The sequence below is a fragment of the Hirsutella rhossiliensis genome (genome assembly GCF_020360975.1).
Source record: "Hirsutella rhossiliensis strain HR02 chromosome Unknown scaffold00009, whole genome shotgun sequence".
Taxonomy (NCBI): Eukaryota; Fungi; Ascomycota; class Sordariomycetes; order Hypocreales; family Ophiocordycipitaceae; genus Hirsutella; species Hirsutella rhossiliensis.
In genome coordinates this window covers 295524-312550 of record NW_025408675.1, presented here as the reverse complement: position 1 = coordinate 312550, position 17027 = coordinate 295524, and the positions used below count along the sequence as shown (strand labels likewise).

Sequence of the window (17027 nt, the reverse complement as noted above, 5' to 3'; positions counted from 1 at the left end):
TGCAAGCCTGCCGACGCCCGCATCAAGCATCTGCAGCGCAGACCCACAAAAGCCGGACTTGCCCCAAAGGGTAATCGGCAGCTTTCCACCCCCAACCCCAGATGGAGCTCTGCCAAGCTATAATACTATTAATTAACCGACTAACAAAGCTGTCTCTACGGAGTACAGTACAGTACAGCCACCCTGGTCCAACATGAGTCAAGAGCTTGGCCGTGGGTTACCCCCGCTATAATTCGTACACTGCCGGTATGTATTATTATTCCAGGCAGTGCTCAAGGCCATTATCCAACATCTCGACATGCCACCTCGTCGGGTATATCCCTTTCGCTAAATCTAAATTTCCCCCCATGCCAACGCCGCTGCCGACCGTCTCATGAGCTGCAAAGGCTCACTCACGCCCCATAGCCACCGCCGTCATCTTGGGTACCCCTTTCCGCCCCCCCGCCACCTTACTCTCACCTCTTCTCGCCCGAGTCTCCAGCACCGTCCCGGTTGTTCCAGTGCGGCGGCCCTGATCCTGCACTCAGGGACGGTCCGCCCTCGCCGGGGTAGAGCGCACCACCCTCGCCCCGGGATTTATCGGGAACAGCCATGCAAGCCAGGGCCCGTATTACCCCCAAGAGCACAACAATGAAGTAGACGAGGAGAATGCCCGTGGATATGAGCGCTTCCTGGACAAGGCTGTTGTAGAGCCAGTCGGTCACTCGTTTCACGGCGCCCGTCACCTCGTCTGTCGTGGTCGAGGACGGCGAAGCCAAGAAGCCGTGGAGATCCGAGTCACCAGAATCAGAATCGTCGGTTCCCATGCTAAACAGCTTGGTTTCGAAGAGCGGAAAGTCGACGTGCGCGTGGTCGTGCACCCACGTCAGCCCCTTTTGCACACTCTCAATCTTTATTCCAATCACGCAGTGTAGCACCGACTTGATCGGCTCGAGGAGGATGGTTCCATTGAACACCGTCTCGAGGCCTTCCTGCATGGTGTCGAGGAAGACGTTGATCGTGCTGTTGACGGCGTCTGTTGCATTTGTGACGTAGGCGAGAATGTCTTTGTTGATGTCGTTGTTGAGTCCCTTGACGACACCGTTGGCGCCGGCAGCCCACTGGCCAGATGCGTTGTCAAGAGCCGTGACGACCTCGCCAGCAAACTCGCCAACCTGGTGAGCCAGAGCAGGGACCTCCTTCTCGACCGCCTTGAGGAGTATGAGCTGGCAGAGACAGGAGAAGAAACCAGCCATGGCCAACGACAAAACAAACATTGCCGGCACCGATGTGGCGTACGCGAAGCACCAGCGCACGAGAATTTGGCGCCGGCCCTCGAGTCGAGACGCAATCCTGATGCCAAAGGTGGCTGTTACTGGCCGCGAGGCAATGTAAACGACGTCCATGGGGTCATATTGATTGCCGGCGATGAGTCCGGCGTGCTTCTGCTGCCGCCGCCACCGCCTAATCTCGAACCACGCCATCGGGGCCATGGCTGACGCTGCCAGGACCGATAACAAGGCGACAAAGGTGACGCGGGCCTTTTGGAGAAGCTCAAAAAGGTTGCGGAAGAAGCCTTCGAGTTTGTCATTGTCGGAGCAAAAGGTGAGCTTTTGCTTCTCTGCCAGCGGAAACACGTCCCGGTTGAACTTGTATGCACCAAAGCTTTGGTTGAGTGCCTTGCGGGCAAGGTCAAAGGGCATCGATATCGCTTGCTTGGTCAGGTTCTGGACCTGAGCAAAGTTGGGAAGATCTTTGTCAAGCTTGCGGACGTCCTTGACAAAGTCATCGGTGTTGAGGTCGAATTTCTTGAGCTTCTCAATCGGCTTGGAGAAGTCGACTTTTGGTATGTCTGGAACAAAGTTTCCTATGATGGAGTTTTCGATTCCATTTGTCACCTTGTTGATGGCTTTTTCCAGGCCGCCTGCCACGTCCTCAATCTCGCCGACGGCCCCATCGATGATCTTGTTAAAAGCCTTTGTGGCGTCTTCGGTGACGGACGCGACAACCTTGAGACTACCATGGACCAGGGCAGTGATGAGGCAGACGTATGTAGCAGTGAGGAAGTTGATGTAGAAGAAGATGATACCCTCGACGCCACGCATGATGAGGTCCAGCCCCTTGATCACGGCCTCGACAGCCTTTTCTATGCCGCTGGCAGCGAGGTCGTTGACGCCCATGGACAGATAATGAGGCATCGAGGCCATGGCACTCCCTACATCCTCGACTTTGGTGCATGCCGACAGGGCCTGGATCTTTGCATTGCCGACGTTTTCGTCGAGCTGTGCGATCAGCAAGACGACGCGGACGAGGACGAGCAACAGCAGGACGGTCCAGCGATTGATCCATATCTGTGAGAGGCGTGATGGAAGGCCGAGGTATGGAGTCGTCGATGGCTCCGACTGTCCCCGAGCTTGCTGTGTCTTCGGCACGTCGCTCATCTCAAAGGAGTCGGACCGGAGGGATGGCGGGACGTCGGGGTAGGCCGGCTCCCCGCCGTCGCGCTTCTGCGAGGAAGAAAACATGTCGAGTCTGTAGCAATCTTTGACAGAGTGCGCTAGAGGCGGAGAGAAGCAGATGGTTCGAAATGAAGGTAAGAAATGAAGGTCCACGAAGCCAGGAGCGCGATCCTGCCGCGACTAGCTACGATGTCGACTATTAAGTTGCCGGTCGTGAGTCGGGAGAAAGGGATGGGGCGGGAGACAATGGACAAGTTCTCAAACCAGAACCAGGCACACAATGAGAGTTTCGTCCAAGCTATCTCTCTATTGTCACGTTGTTTGTCGACGAAAGAAGGGGCAATGAGCGGAAGGACAAAGAAGAGGGCTCACGGCATACACCACAGCTCGCAAGAAAGAATCCTACAAGTGAATAGTTCAGCCCGGATTGCACTTGGTTCACAGAACGAAGAGGCAAGCCATTGGGTTAAACCCTCGGCCAAGGCGGCCTTCGAGACGAAGGCCGTAGCCGCTGGAGGAGCAATGCGCGTGAACAGCGGTTAAGCGCCGAGCATGGGTGGGCAGCCACTCAAGTTTGCCGCCCATGGCTGGCCAGGAAGGTCCTGTAACGAAGAGTGGCGGTTGTCCCATGTCGGCCAAGGCAAGGCGTTTGCGAGGCGAATCGTCCCGACCGTTCAGGGCGGAAGGCTGAAGCAGCTTGCCATTGTCCACGCACAATACGGCTCAACAAAAAGGGCTGGCGGGGCAATGGCCCAAGGCCAGGCAGAACAAGCAGGCCGGGGCTCCGCAGGGGCTTGGCGATGCGGGCCTGACGGACAGACAGACAGCGGGCCGCCGCGTTGGCGATGCAGAATGGGGGACGGCCCCGGATCGATTGGCTGCGGCATCATCTCGAGTGAAGATGCAGACGAGAGCCCGGTACCAAGTACCTGGGGTGGCATGCACTTACCGGGGGCCGCCCGCCCACATGATCTTGACGATGTGCCTTTATTTAGCCCGCGCGCGTATCGGTTGGACGGCAAGCTGTTGCGCGAAAAGTCGGGGTGTGCCAGGGGCATGAGCCGACGTGAGCAGCCAGGTCCATGCCGATGCGAACTTTGGCTCCGCATCCCCTCGCGTCGCTCTTCGGCGCTCTTCGTCGCTCTTCGTCGCCAGCTACCATATATGCACCGTTGGCACCTCGGCACCCAAGTCCCTTGCTCTTGGTTCATCTTGCGACCATGACCTTGCGGGCTACCTACTGCACCAGAGAACAGGCGGTTGAAGCATTTACCAACTTACGAACAGCAGCTGAGCCCGAGTCATCACGACAAGCCAGTGGAACGCGCTTGGGCGTTGTCCCGCAACTTCCCCTCGACATAGACCACGACACATCAGAGCGACAGTTGTCGAAGACTAGGCATCGTTTATTCAAGGTGGCCGTCCAGGCGCATCATGCCCGTTACCCTCCAGCCACGTCCAGTTCAACACGATTTGGTTTGCAAGCCGCGCATACGTATGTTTCTCTCTCTCATCACATAGCATTTCCACCGCCACCTGACAGCGAATACGTTCCGACGAGAAGCCCCTGCGGCCGTTTTCGGGTCGGACCATCACGTGGTGAGCTGGGGGTATCAGGCGCAGAACTCCAGGGCGGCAGGCTGCTCACTGCCGCACAGCAGCTGGCACCGTCACGCACCCCGTCCAGAGATCCTGCGTGGTCGGTTGGTAGCCATGAGAGATTCAATTCTATAGCGTCTCCACCGGTACGCTCGAGCGAGGAATCGAAACCGAACACGTAGTGCCACAGATAACCAAATACCCTTTGCCGGGAAAAGCACCGCTGCTGTACAACCGAAACGCCAGCATCGTCATTCTTGACGGGGATCCGCGGGATGGCGGGACGCTCTTCAAGCGCTACCAAAGGTGTTCTCCCCAGAGTAGGTGATGTACAGGAACCTGCGCGAGTTGGTTAGCTGGCGTTGGGCTCCAGGAGAGGGGAGTGCCACGCGGAATCGTACCCGTCCTCATCCTTGTGCTCCTCGTAGATGCTGCTCATGAGAGCAGCAGTGGGAGGCAAGACCTCATCGACAAAGATGAATATGGCCTTTTCGGGGGAGAGCTTAATCCTCTTGCGGATGACGTAGACGAACTGGCCGACGGTCAGGTCGGATGGGACCAGATACTTTTTCTTGTCGATGGTGGCGATGTCGCTTTTCTCGACCTTTTCGCAGATGACCTGGTGGTTTGAAGCGCTGTCAGTTTTCTGCGTCGGGAAAGAGGTTCGGCTGCAAGGAGGCTGGTAGCGGCCGAAGTGGGAGGGAGCAGCGACGATGAGCGCCGACGAGGCGCAGATGACAAGACGAAAGCTTCAAGGTGAGGATAATTCCGATGACAGGAAGCCCTTTACTTACCGGGATGCGATCGGCATACTTCTGGCGGATGCGCTCGGCCTCGGCCTTGCGCTTCTCAAAGGGATGCTCGTCCTTGAACTTGCTGCGCATGGTGACGGATGCCCGAAGTGATGGAGTGTATCTGGTGGCGGTGATCAAATGCGCAGGGGAATATGCGACGGGAAACGGAGGCGAGCTTCTGGGCGTGATAGTAGGCGTTGATGTGCAAGATGGAGAGGAGAAATCTAGAGAACGAAAGCAAGGTGGTGAGGGTGACTCCGCTCGGGTGCTTTCAGTTGGATGCGTGATCAGGCAGAGAGCTGGAGGCGCCGACGGGAGGCAAAGCGGAGAGGGAGAGAGGGGCGGTGGGCAGTGATGGCGAGGCGAGGGGACAGACTGTATGTAGCAGGTATACTGTGCATCACCCTTTTGTACCTTTCGCCCTGTAACATAATTACTGCACGGCGGAAGGAGTCAGGTGCCTGTCTAATCACCGTGCGTGCACGTTGGGTCCGCACGGGGCTGTACCTAAAGTGTCCAGGTACTCTATTAGTGAAGAAACATCGGGAAGATACATCAGGCGGACGAATTACAGCCGCGCGCGGCGTGACCTGAACCCGGCACGAGAATCGATTGTGTGGGGGAAAGATCATGCGCTAGACCTCACCCGGGATAAAGCGGCCCCTCCAGGCAGCCAGTGCCTTCGTCACGGGTCAGGAAGGCAAAGCAGTGTCTGCTTTTGTAATCATCGTCGAACCCCTGGGATGCACTTCACTGCCTTAATTACCTTGCCGTCTAGGACCGGCCTTGCCGGCATTCGAGTGGCTACAATGTAGCTTGCTTGCTTGCCCCCTGTATAGTCTCGAGCTCCAGGTACGTACTCGGAGTCAACCGGTTGTTTACATAATGTGATTCTCTGCGCAAAAATCTGGCACCCATCGTTGATTTACGCCTCTGCCTGCATCTATCAGTCTACCCTGTACCCCGCGGTACGGAGACTTGGCGGCTCGTCCGATCAATGCCGACGACCACGCCACGCAGGGTGGATCAATCGCGAGCCTCCTTTTTCCAATGTCGGCCCTTCTTACCGACAAAACCCCTCCCTCTCCATCGTGGCAGCATCGGTAGCAGAAGGGAGGAGGACACCCGGCAGCCTTTCGCCACCCGGCTTTGTCCGGCCACCCGAGCCCCGGCTTGCACTATTTTTTGACCGAGCTATCCACATAAATCGAGAGCTTCCCTCACTCCTCGTTCGCGGCGAACCGATCCACGAGCATCGGCTTGTCTCGTCTACCCACCCGTGTCCCGTCCAGCCCCTACCGCCATCATGACCACGGCAGCAAGAGAAGCTCGGCGCTTCGCTATCCAGCTCCGGCCTCGCTCAACGACATCGGCAACCCAGCTTGCCAGGGTTCAACGGAGGAGCCCAGCAGCGTCACAGAGGGCAGCCTCGACCTCTGCTCGCCGCCGTCTGTCTTCTGACCGGCACATGCGCCTGCCGATATGGTGCGCCGCGGCCGCTCTCGGCATCGCAGGCTCACTGTTCATGCATCTAGTACGAGCCAAGCTCCTGTCCCCAGGTCCGAGGTCGGACTCTGCCGCTGACACTGCCCCCGTCATCCCCGCAGACCACTGCCGAGGGCGCCAAGCTCGATACCGCCTCCCTGGCCGACAAGGACGCTCAGAAGAAGCGCGAGGGCGGCGTCAGTGACGACTCGCCGATGCGGCTGCGCATGGAGAAGTTCATCAAGGAGCAACAGAAGCTCATTGTCAAGGAGCTCGAAAAGGTGGACGGCAAAAAGTTCCGCAAGGATGAGTGGACGCGCAAAAACGGCGGCGGCGGCACGACATGCGTCTTGCAGGAGGGCAACGTCTTCGAAAAGGCCGGCGTGGGCGTAAGCGTCGTCTACGGCTCCCTCCCGAAGCCCGCCATCCAGAAGATGCGCGCCGACCACAAAACGCTCGACCCCAACGTCGACTCGCTCGACTTCTTCGCCGCCGGGCTGAGCATGGTGCTCCACCCCAAGAACCCCATGGCTCCCACCGTCCACCTCAACTACCGATACTTCGAGACGGCCAATCCAGACGGCTCCTCCCAGGCGTGGTGGTTCGGCGGCGGCAGCGACCTGACGCCCGCGTACCTCTTTGACGAGGACGCCATCCACTTCCACAAGACGCTCAAGGAGGCCTGCGACTCGCACGACAAGACATACTTCCCCCGCTTCAAGAAGTGGTGCGACGAGTACTTCCACAACAAACACCGCGGCGAGTGCCGGGGCGTCGGCGGCATCTTCTTCGACGACCTGGACGAGTCGGAGCGTGACCGGGAAAACACCTTTGCCTTTATCCAAGACTGCCTCAAGTCCTTCTTGCCCTCGTACCTTCCCATCCTCGAGAAGCGCAAGGACATGCCGTTTACGGAAAAAGAAAAAGAGTGGCAGCAGATCCGACGCGGCAAATACGTCGAGTTCAATCTGGTTCACGACCGCGGCACGGCCTTTGGCCTCAACACGCCGGGGTCACGCGTCGAGAGCATCCTCATGAGCCTGCCGCTGACGGCCAGCTGGAAATACATGCATGAGCCGGAGCCCAAGAGCAGGGAGCAGCGGCTGGTGGATGTATTGAGAGATCCCAAGGACTGGGTATAAGCTCGCAAGAGGCTGCCTTTGTGCCGGGCCCGCCAGGCAATGCTAGATCTCCTCCATGTGCAACAGCGAACCGTCCGTCATGCTGTAGTCGCCCGTCTATGTACAACAATCAAGAAATTGCATCCATATTCGCATGTAGAGAGGAAAGGGACGACTTTTGACGTGCTTTCAGCGAGCCCAGTGACTTGAATTGTAAGCTACCTTCAGCAGCAGAAGCGACGAACCTGATGAGACGCGATGGGGCGGTTCCATCATCAGATGACATCGGTTGATGATTAATAAGGCGTCGGCCTTCATGCGCGTCCAAAAGAACCACGACTCTGATTCCTTCACCGGCAAGGATAGCAACAGAAGCAACAATAATGAAGGCCATTGCTTTGCGGCATCCTCCAGCATACGGCGCGGCGAACCCAAGTCAAAGGTATCCTTTCAGAATGGTCATGTACTCTTACAGCTCTGACCTGACCTGACCCAACCTGCCTTCCGGGTCTGGCCCGACAATGATGCAAAGCCTTCCGTCTCATCGTCAATTGCTCACTTCGCTCGTCGAGTCGCTCTCACCGCCGCCGTCGCCGCCTCCCCAAAATGCCAGCGCCGGGGCGGACCGCCGTCGTCTGCTGCTGACCCTCCATGTCCTCTTCCCGAGCATCGTCCTCCCGGCCCTCGACCTGCTCGATCGTAAACTGGTGGCCCGCATCCGCGTCGGCCCCGACAGGCCAGAGGAACAGTCAAGTCTCCATACCCGCCGTCGCGATGCAGATGGCCTCGGTGAAGACGGCAAGCCAGGGAATCGAGGCCGGCCGCCGTCGATATCGTCGCTCGCACATACCACGGACGAGGTACCCCTGGCTCGGCTTTACGTTGTCCAATCCCTCGCCTCCACCCTGGCGCGCCCCCGCCGCCGAGACCCAGCGTCACCGTCGAGAACCTACGCCATTCACCTCGACGCATGGAGCTGCTCCTGCGCCAACTTTGCTCTCGAGGCCTTCGCTAGCTATGCGCAGCCGATGGCCGGAGCTTTACTGTTCGAGCCGCGAGCATCGCCGTCACCATCGCCACGGTCCTCGCCACCGCCAATACCGCCTGAGACACGAGAAGTTTGCCGGGACAAGCAGATGCTATCGTTTGGCGGCTTGAGCTTTGATGGGCTTTCGAGTTACGGAGAGGATGTGCCTTGCTGTAAACATCTTTTGGCATGCTTGTTGGCCGAGACATGGCCTACCATTTTGGGAAATGGACTTGATGACAGGCTAGTGACGAGGCACGAGCTGGCTGGAATAGCTGCTGGCGTTCATTGAACCCATAGCCGTAGTGTTGTTCGCAAAACGTTCAATGAGGCGTCGTCCTTGTCAGGCCCTGGCGATACAAGTAGCTTCACCCGGGCTAGAAGGCAACCGCCCGTTCTTGACGTGGTTCATATGCAGTACAACAGACGCCGGCTTGCTTGACCCGACTCTGATACAGGTCTACTTCCCCAGGCAACCGTCCATCTGCCCCGTGAGCCCCCAGGATCCGTTTCTTATGCACCTGCGCCTCCACTTCCCTAGGCCTCGCCACCATATCATTTCTTCTTCTCCTTGCCTTCCTTCTCCTTGTCAGCATCCTCCTTGGTCCCTCCATTCACGCCATTCACGCCAGCATCCTTCTTGTCGTCCTTGCTGTTGGCCTCGTCCTTTTTCGACTCCTTTTCCTCTTGCTGCTGTCGGTTCTGGATCTTGTTCTCTATCAAGTCGTGGAATACAGTGATGGCCCGGATAAGACTGCTGAGGTAAATGGCCATGAGCTGGTCGTTTGTCTTGATGCTCATGGCATGCGCCAGCTCGCCGCCGCCAGTCTTGCCGTCGCTCTCGGGCGTCGAGAGATTCGGCAGCAGGTTGAACACGTCCTGCAGATTGCCAAGAATGGCATGATTGACAGGCAACTGCCCGTCGAGAACCTTTTGCAGGTAGGCGCCAATGTCGCGCAGCCGCAAATGTAGCCCTTGAAGCGACTGAAGCTGATTGGTGACCCTCGTGGAGAGGGTGCCGACAGCCACGTCTCGAATGTCGCGTAATAGGTGTTCGACGCCAATCTCTTCTGCTTCTTCGGCCTCGATGATGGAAGGGGTGTGAACAAAGGTTCTTGAGGTGGTGGTGCCATCCTGCAGACGAAATCAGCAATCTGTTTAGACCGTTACTCTCTCACCCCCTTGACTGGCAGCTGCTCACATCTTTGATTTCCTCCACGGCAAAGTAGGCATCCGTGGGCACGCCGGATTCCTTGGGCTGAACGTCGATGATGACCAACAAGGGATTGGGGGTATAGCGCTTGAACAAGTCATTGATTTCGAGATCGGAAGCCCGAAGCTTGGGGCCCGAGTGATACCAGCCTATCAGCTTCTCCCTAGCATTGACCTTTTTGAACATGTCGTTCATCGACTCGACGTAGTTGTGGTCCAGGAACCAGACCGAGGGGTCCCGGTCGTCCTCCTCGAAAGGAACTGGAAGACTGTTAGACGGAAGCTGGTCAGGAAAAGGCCAGCGGACAACGCACCGGCGAAGCTGTTGGACACTCTGACGTTCTTTCCATCGTTCTGGCCCAGCAACACGCCAACGACCCGTCGCTTTGTCTTGTTCTGGACAGTTCGGTTGTAGTGATCAACGGCAGAGAGCAGAACAAGGGGCGCGACAGAGACGTTGCGGGTGACGAGGGAAAGGGTTTCTGCGGTGGTGGTAGGCATCGTGAGGCAGGTCTGCGGACGCCGTCGGGGTCTTTTGTGACTCTGGCTCGCGCAGTGGCGAGCGGTGAGCGTGGGAGAGGCGGTTGTTTTGCAGTACGGGAGCTGCCACTGTTGTTGGTGCGTACGCCCACGGGTGCCTTGCCACAGATTCGGGCCGGGAACCAGCCAGCTCACTTGCCGGTGAAGGCCCTGTTGTTTTCTTGGAAAAGAGGGCCCGAAGGTCTGGCGAGCAGCGAGAACGCGTCGTGGGTGACCTGACGGGGAAGTGGTTGCTCGGGTTAGTTGCGGTCAAGGTCGATGAGCTCCAGAAAGCCAACTGCAGTGCAGGGCTGCAGGAGCTCCGGATCGCGGCGCCGTCATTGCCGCTCGCTCGTCACGTGGGGGGGGGGGAGGCCTGCTTACCTGAGCAGGACACGCACCCAGTACTTGGTACAAGCACCTGCCAGGCACTTGCCTCGGGATTCGACATCCAGGCAAGACGACTGACTCGGCAGCTCGGCCTTGAAGGCGTCTCGGCCATTGCTTTTGATGCCAGCCGTAATTCATGTGAATATTATCGCCCGCATCGATGCAAACAATGCTCGAAAACCTGGCGATTTTATTCCTCCTAAAATTACGATTTCCTTGGTGACAGGCTCAAACCAAAAGCCGGCCGAGATGGGCGTGGCACACCAGCGCCCGAGGAACCTATCAAAGCTAAAGGAGTGAAGTACCGCTCTATGCTAGGCTACGCCCGAGTGAGCGACCACAGTACGACGAGCGGCTGACTTGATGTACCCCGTGATAAGCCGGCTGACAGAGGTAATCAGCCTTAAGCCGTCCGCGGGCCAATCCGCGAGCTCGCTTGAACGGAGCTTGGGCTCCCCAAAGCCGAAAAAGGCGGGACTCGGAAGAAATCCAAAGCCCTTTCCATCGTCAGTCCGCCAACCGCTCAACGATTCCCGTCCGGTCCGTTGGCCCCGTTCTCGCCGTCTCCCTCCTCCTCCTCCTCGTCCGCCGCCGCCTCCTCACTTCTTCTACCTCTCCGCCCTCTCCCGGGCTCGGCCAATTGAATAACTGGCGCCGGGCTCTTGCTTCGCCTCTTCCAAACCGCCAATTCCGTTTGCCTCCATTCGCAGCCATGGGTTTCGTCGAAGACGAGCTTAAGCAGCTCAAGGATGTCATCTCAGCCCTTGACTCGCGCATCAAGCGCCTCGAGCAACGCGCCACGGGCTCCTCTCCTTCCACAGAAGAGATCCGGATGATCCTTATTGGACCCCCCGGAGCTGGTGCGCACCTGCCAAACACCTGCATCGCTCTTGCTCAAGTCGCTAACCACTCGCTGTCGCTCATAGGCAAGGGAACACAGGCCCCCAAGATCAAGGAGCGCTTCTCTTGCTGCCACCTGGTGAGTCCAATCCTTTGCTCCCCCTTGGGCCCCTCTGATAGTCCATTGCGCAGGCCACTGGCGACATGTTGCGCTCCCAAGTAGCCAAAAAGACTGCCCTCGGCCGCGAAGCCAAGAAAATCATGGATCAGGGCGGTCTCGTTAGCGACGACATTGTCATTGGCATGATCAAAGCAGAGCTCGACAACAACAAGGAGTGCCGAGGCGGGTGAGTTTCGACATGTAGCCGCCACCCCCCATCGTTCAGCTTCGTGCTTGCTAACTTGTGGGCTCGTGTAGCTTCATCCTCGACGGCTTCCCTCGCACCGTTCCCCAAGCGGAGGGTCTCGATTCTATGCTCCAGGAGCGCAACCAAAAGCTTCAGCATGCCGTTGAGCTGCAAATCGATGACGCCCTCCTCGTGACCCGTATCACCGGCCGCCTGGTCCACCCGGCTTCTGGTCGTTCGTACCACACCACCTTCCACCCGCCAAAGGAACCAATGAAGGATGACGTTACCGGAGAACCCCTCATTCAGCGCAGCGACGACACTGCCGAAGCACTCAAGAAGCGATTGGGTACCTACCACCAGCAGACCGCCCCCGTCGTCGCTTATTACCAGAAGACAGGTATTTGGAAGGGCGTGGATGCCAGTCAGCCGGCCGGCCAGGTTTGGAAAAAGGTGTTGGATATCCTTGAGGGACGCGACAAGAGCCGCGCTCCCGGTCTCCTAAGCAGGATCGCTGGCAAGAGCTGAGCGGACCATTACTGGGCGCGGCATCGCAGGGTAGCCGCCTGGTGGAAAATAGGCCCGAGCCGCTGGCCTATTTTCCTCAAGCCGCTTGTCATAGTCTAGACCAGAACGACATAGAACCAGTATCGGGTTTTAGCAATATTAATGTCACCGTCGCACGTTTGGCGTGCGACGACCATCTAAGCACAGGGGCCTGCCCTGCGCATCTGTTCTAGCCAGTCCATATCTAATCAATAGCCAAACTGCCTGCATACCGCACACTGAAGGTCTAGCTTCAAGTCGATTCAAGAAAGCCGCCGACGCGTCAAAATGCGAAAATGTAAAGATACTTATGCCATTGCGGCCTTGTGCCTCGGTTTGCTTGAAACTCGCTTCTCTTTGATCATGCTGCCCTTGACGAGAGCCAGCACAGAAGGGGGAATAGGGATAGGCGTTGCCGAACCGCCTAAGCGGAGAAAGTAGCAAGGAAAGGGAAAATGCCGTATTGCGTGGGCCAAGCCAGGAATCACTCCACGGGCTCTTTTGCAATGCTATGACACAAGGTGTGGAGGAGCAAGACAAGTAAAAGGGGGGGAATCGACCCGTGGCCCAGAGACAGGTCGTTCTTGGGTATGATTGAAATACGCCACATTCACCATCATCCACGTTGAGGCTGAGTGGCCAAACCCGTGAGATTCTATCTCCTCGGGGTGGCTGAAAGAGAGGTCAGTAGAGGTAGAGCAAGTCGCGTCGGCGCAACTGACCATTGACCATCTGCCTCTGCTTGTTCAGCCAGCTCCGGGGGGCGTCGTGCCGCCGCTGGAGCACAAGGTGGTTGCTTTGAAGCCGGCTTGTCAGATCATACCAGGCTGACGTGATGAGGGCATTTTCTCTCTGCAGATTCTTGATGGTCTGGTCAGTGGCAGCCTGTAGCAAGTTCCGAGTCAGCCACTGCATGCACATATCATCGGTCTCTGATTGAGTCCGATCCAAGAGGCGACCCCCTGTCTCTTTCCATGGCAGAAGTATGGAGGGGGGGAGGCTGGGGAATAAGGATTGAGAGATGATACCTTCTGTGCAGATGAGTTCTCTCCTTCTTGTGCCGCCTGCAACTTGCTCTGCAAATCGAGCTTGTCTTGCTCCGATTGCTCCAATTGCTGAAGATAAAATTAGAATCCAGTCATACGAAGACCAAGGTGAAGTCGGGTCAAGGAAACTGTCATCGAAGGGGGCAAGCGAATGGGAATAATGTCAAAATGAAGAGCGCTCTCGCAATCAACCGTCAAGCGGAGCCTGGCGATGATAGTGAACGCATCCCACGACGCCAGGCCTGCCCAACATGGCAACTGTGCCTCTCCTGTTGGACAATCTATAGAAGATCGCCTCTCGAAACATGGGGAGTAAGGAAGGTGGAGGGCAATGCGCGACTAGGTTCGCTCCAGCCAGCTGGCCAGGTTCCTGGCGCTTCCTCATGCTTGACAAGGCTTCAGGGGAAGTATGGTTGAGGAGTAGAGAGAGGCGAGGATAGTCCCCAGAACCCCAGACGTATGAACCATGGACGGTTTCCACTCACCTGCTTTCGTTCCTTGAGACGTGCGCGAAGTTTCTCAATCTTCTCGCCTGACTTCTTGGCAGCCTCTGAGGCATCCGCGTCGATAGGCTCGGTTGCGCTCGTATCATGAAGCTCCTTCCCTTCCTCAATCTCCTTGCGGAACTTTTCCTTGGCCAAGAGGGCTTCAATCAACTGCGATTTTTGGGCATCTCGTTCGCCCACGACTAGACTGCAATCCTCTCGTAGTCGATCGAGCTCAGCCTTGAGAGACTCGGAAACAAGGCTGTCGGTGCCCTTGAGCTCGTTGAAAGCTTCGATTCCATCCTTTCTCGCAGCCGAAAGTTGTCCCTTGACGCTGATGAGCTCTCGGTCCATGTCTGCGGCCTTGGTCTGCAAATCTGTGGAGCGCTTGGCTGCCTCCTCAAGACCAGACTGCGCCTGCACGAGCTGTCTTCGCATTTTGATGAAGGCTTGGGAGCTGCGACGTCATGATGTGAGCACAAGCCGCTACGGAATGAATAACAGATACGCGGGAATGGTTGTGGACGAACCTCTCACTGGTCTCATCGTTCATCAAGGCGCTCAGCTGCTCCTGCATAATGGTATGTTTCTCAAAAATGTCGTTGAAGTTCTGCTGGGTTCGGTCTCTCTGGCGCCTCTGCTCTTCCATTTCTCGCCGGAGCAGTGCAGTATCTCCGTTGGAGCCCAGAGTCCGTCGAAGGAGCTCATTCTCGGCCTTCAACCTGGACAACTCTAGAGGCATGTTCGGTGGCCCGTCCTCGCTTGCCGCGTTGTTTAATTCATCCTCGAGGGTGGATGAGGTTGGCAAAGCCCCCAGCACGTCGCCCTGAGGAGCGCTGCCGCCGCCTTGCTGCAGTTGCTCATGCAGGTCTTGTATGAAGCGTTCGTCGTGAGCCCGCTGGGCCTTTAGCCGCACCAGCTCCTCCTCAATCGCAGTCATGTCTTTGATGAGCTGGTTCTTTTGGTTGCGCTCGTCCCACAAGTGTTGCTCAGACTGTGTAATCATCTTTGTGAGCTCATCCTCGGCCTTTCTGGTGCGCTCGCTTTTTTCCCTGTCGTGGACGAGGGATCGCAGCTGCTCTTGAAGCTCAGCTCTTTCGTACTGGAGATTTTGCACCTCCTTGGCGAGGCCTTGCTGGGCTTCGAGCTTCTGCTTGTACCGTTCGGCGGTGTTGGCCTTCTTCTCGAATTCCTCCGCCTTGTGCCTCCACTCGGTAACTTGATCGCGCAGCTCGTCGGCCTGCATACTCTTCTGGCTCAACCGTTGCACGTCGCTCTCCAAATGGGCTTTGACTCTGTCGTGGTTTCTGATTGCTTCCTCGTTTCGGGCAATAATGTCCATTTGCTCGTGGACTTGTGCCTCGAGAAGCTTGATGGCTTCGGCACTGTTGGCTCCATCCTGAGTAGCCTTGCGCAGAACGTCGAGCTCGCGATCATTCTTTTCCTTGTCGTATTTCAGCTCCTCGTGGCTCTGCTGTAGGTACTCGAGGCGGGTGATGTAGTCGGAGAGGGTCTTCTTTGTGCTATCGAGCTGATGCCGCAGAGCCGCATTCTGCTCTTCGACAACAAGATCGATATCGCGAGCCTCCATGACGGCATCGAGAGCCTCGTCTAGATCATCGTCATCCTTGAAGTTGGCAATGTCCTGCTGCATGGAACGAATGATTTGCATGATTTCGGCCTGGTTGTCCTGGTCCAGGCGGGTCTGTATTCTTGGGACATATTTCTCATTCTCCGGGCCCATTGCGGCGGCCGCTACCATGACGGCCAGGAGCTGGAAGAGCATAGGGTCAGCAAGGCGATTCTAAGAAGCTCAGACAGCATGAGCATGCGCACGTACCTGGCTGATGCCTTGTGGCTCAGGGTTCTCCGCGACCGCATGGTAATCAAACTTCTTGGCCTGGCAGCCAAGTTCTGGGTATCGGCGGCGAATGAAGCGAAAGAGGCCCTTGTAAACAGCTTGGATATTGCGCTTGTTCGTCAGATACCTCGAGGTGCCCTGATTCGACTCGAGGTGCGTAGGATCAAACTCGGCGTCGAGTTCGTGGAGAATATGGGCAAGGATGATGCCATCGGCGAGCTCGTCCAGAGACTCGGCCGCCCGGTCCAGGTCGAAGACGCGATTTATCTGTGTGGGTGCAGACAGCGGAGTCAGCGGATACCAAAGTGTGGCCCCAGCTTGGAGACGAGGTGCGGCAAGAGGATGAGAGGGCGGTCGACTGGATGGAGAAGCGATGGCAAGGGGACTGACGGCTTTGAGGAGCGCGGCCTGCGCGCGTTGGCTGTATACTGGCATGGCTCTGGCTGGCGAGGAGGACGGAACTGATGCAGGATGGGTTTATAGGTAGGTTGAAGGGCGGGCGATGGTAGGTTAACTCCGTAGGTTAGGAAGCAAAGAGGGCAACGCGACGCGCGACTCGCTGTTGGAAAGCAGAGGATGCCGCTGGGGCCAGCATGTCGGGCATGTACGTCAAAGAATGCAAACGCCCATGACAGAGAAGCAAGGTGTGCAGCAAGGCCTTGTGGGTAGGGTATGAGGCCGCTTCACGACGAGGGACAAGGCATGAAGATGTTGGCTAGCCCCTGGCAGCCTGGTGTTTGGGTGTGAAGCTCGATGGGCCAGAAATGTGGCTGCTAGGCGCACTTGAATGCGCTAATCCAGTACGGGCGCCTACGCGGGCAAGTGGCTTACTGGGTGGGTATCTGCCTATTGTAGAGACTTATCCTTGCACATGGTTCTTAGGTGGCCTGCCGGCCTGCATAAAGGGTCCTGACGTCGCCGATCGGGCGTTTAAGCCAGAGGGCAGCATGGGCAGGTCGATACCATGCTACACACCTAGCTAAAAAGCTGGCGCAGATTCTCGAGCCCGATGCGAGACGAGACGACAGCTTAGCAGGAGGCAGCTAACTCCGGGCTTATCCAGCACAGGAGGTACCGAGGTAGGCATCTGAGCCGCTCAGTACCTACGTAGGTGGTATTCCCTAGGTATTCAAGGGAGCACGGCCTACCTCGTGCAGACGTCATCGCCGCCCTCTCTTGATTCTCGGTGCGCTCCCGCCCTTTTCTCGACGAGATATCCCTTGGGCAGCGTTGCACAACTTGCTGCAGTATGGCCATCATCTACGGTACTACTATCACTTGCGTGATGTTCTCGACAGTAACCGAATAAATGCTCAT

The 17027-nt window shown here is 57.2% G+C and overlaps 7 protein-coding genes across 7 annotated transcripts; 3 read left to right on the top strand and 4 right to left on the bottom strand.

Annotated features, from left to right (window-relative positions):
• Window positions 1–455: 455 nt before the first annotated feature.
• HRG_07855 (plasma membrane fusion protein PRM1) lies at window positions 456–2504 on the bottom strand (the record flags this gene model as incomplete). The annotated part of the gene is made up of 3 exons (XM_044866326.1): window positions 456–517; window positions 560–1100; window positions 1155–2504. 3 exons carry the CDS (start codon window positions 2502–2504, stop codon window positions 456–458), a joined length of 1953 nt encoding a protein of 650 aa, XP_044718215.1.
• A 1823-nt stretch (window positions 2505–4327) lies between these two features.
• On the bottom strand, window positions 4328–4921 carry HRG_07854 (autophagy protein atg8 ubiquitin like domain-containing protein; the record flags this gene model as incomplete). The annotated part of the gene is made up of 3 exons (XM_044866325.1): window positions 4328–4376; window positions 4439–4656; window positions 4832–4921. The coding sequence occupies 3 exons, from the start codon at window positions 4919–4921 to the stop codon at window positions 4328–4330; spliced, it is 357 nt and encodes a 118-aa protein (XP_044718214.1).
• Window positions 4922–6137: 1216 nt separating this feature from the next.
• Window positions 6138–7458, top strand: HRG_07853 (coproporphyrinogen III oxidase domain-containing protein; the record flags this gene model as incomplete). The annotated part of the gene is made up of 2 exons (XM_044866324.1): window positions 6138–6365; window positions 6439–7458. 2 exons carry the CDS (start codon window positions 6138–6140, stop codon window positions 7456–7458), a joined length of 1248 nt encoding a protein of 415 aa, XP_044718213.1.
• Window positions 7459–7753: 295 nt separating this feature from the next.
• On the top strand, window positions 7754–8701 carry HRG_07852 (uncharacterized protein; the record flags this gene model as incomplete). Its single annotated transcript, XM_044866323.1, has 3 exons — window positions 7754–7879; window positions 8010–8613; window positions 8670–8701. The coding sequence occupies 3 exons, from the start codon at window positions 7754–7756 to the stop codon at window positions 8699–8701; spliced, it is 762 nt and encodes a 253-aa protein (XP_044718212.1).
• Window positions 8702–9019: 318 nt separating this feature from the next.
• HRG_07851 (maintenance of mitochondrial structure and function) lies at window positions 9020–10177 on the bottom strand (the record flags this gene model as incomplete). The annotated part of the gene is made up of 3 exons (XM_044866322.1): window positions 9020–9598; window positions 9666–9937; window positions 9991–10177. The coding sequence occupies 3 exons, from the start codon at window positions 10175–10177 to the stop codon at window positions 9020–9022; spliced, it is 1038 nt and encodes a 345-aa protein (XP_044718211.1).
• A 1120-nt stretch (window positions 10178–11297) lies between these two features.
• Window positions 11298–12300, top strand: HRG_07850 (adenylate kinase domain-containing protein; the record flags this gene model as incomplete). The annotated part of the gene is made up of 5 exons (XM_044866321.1): window positions 11298–11445; window positions 11512–11564; window positions 11618–11772; window positions 11844–12011; window positions 12087–12300. 5 exons carry the CDS (start codon window positions 11298–11300, stop codon window positions 12298–12300), a joined length of 738 nt encoding a protein of 245 aa, XP_044718210.1.
• A 673-nt stretch (window positions 12301–12973) lies between these two features.
• On the bottom strand, window positions 12974–16145 carry HRG_07849 (HOOK protein; the record flags this gene model as incomplete). The annotated part of the gene is made up of 7 exons (XM_044866320.1): window positions 12974–12990; window positions 13041–13203; window positions 13347–13433; window positions 13850–14306; window positions 14380–15623; window positions 15690–15977; window positions 16101–16145. 7 exons carry the CDS (start codon window positions 16143–16145, stop codon window positions 12974–12976), a joined length of 2301 nt encoding a protein of 766 aa, XP_044718209.1.
• Between the last annotated feature and the right edge of the window lie 882 nt (window positions 16146–17027).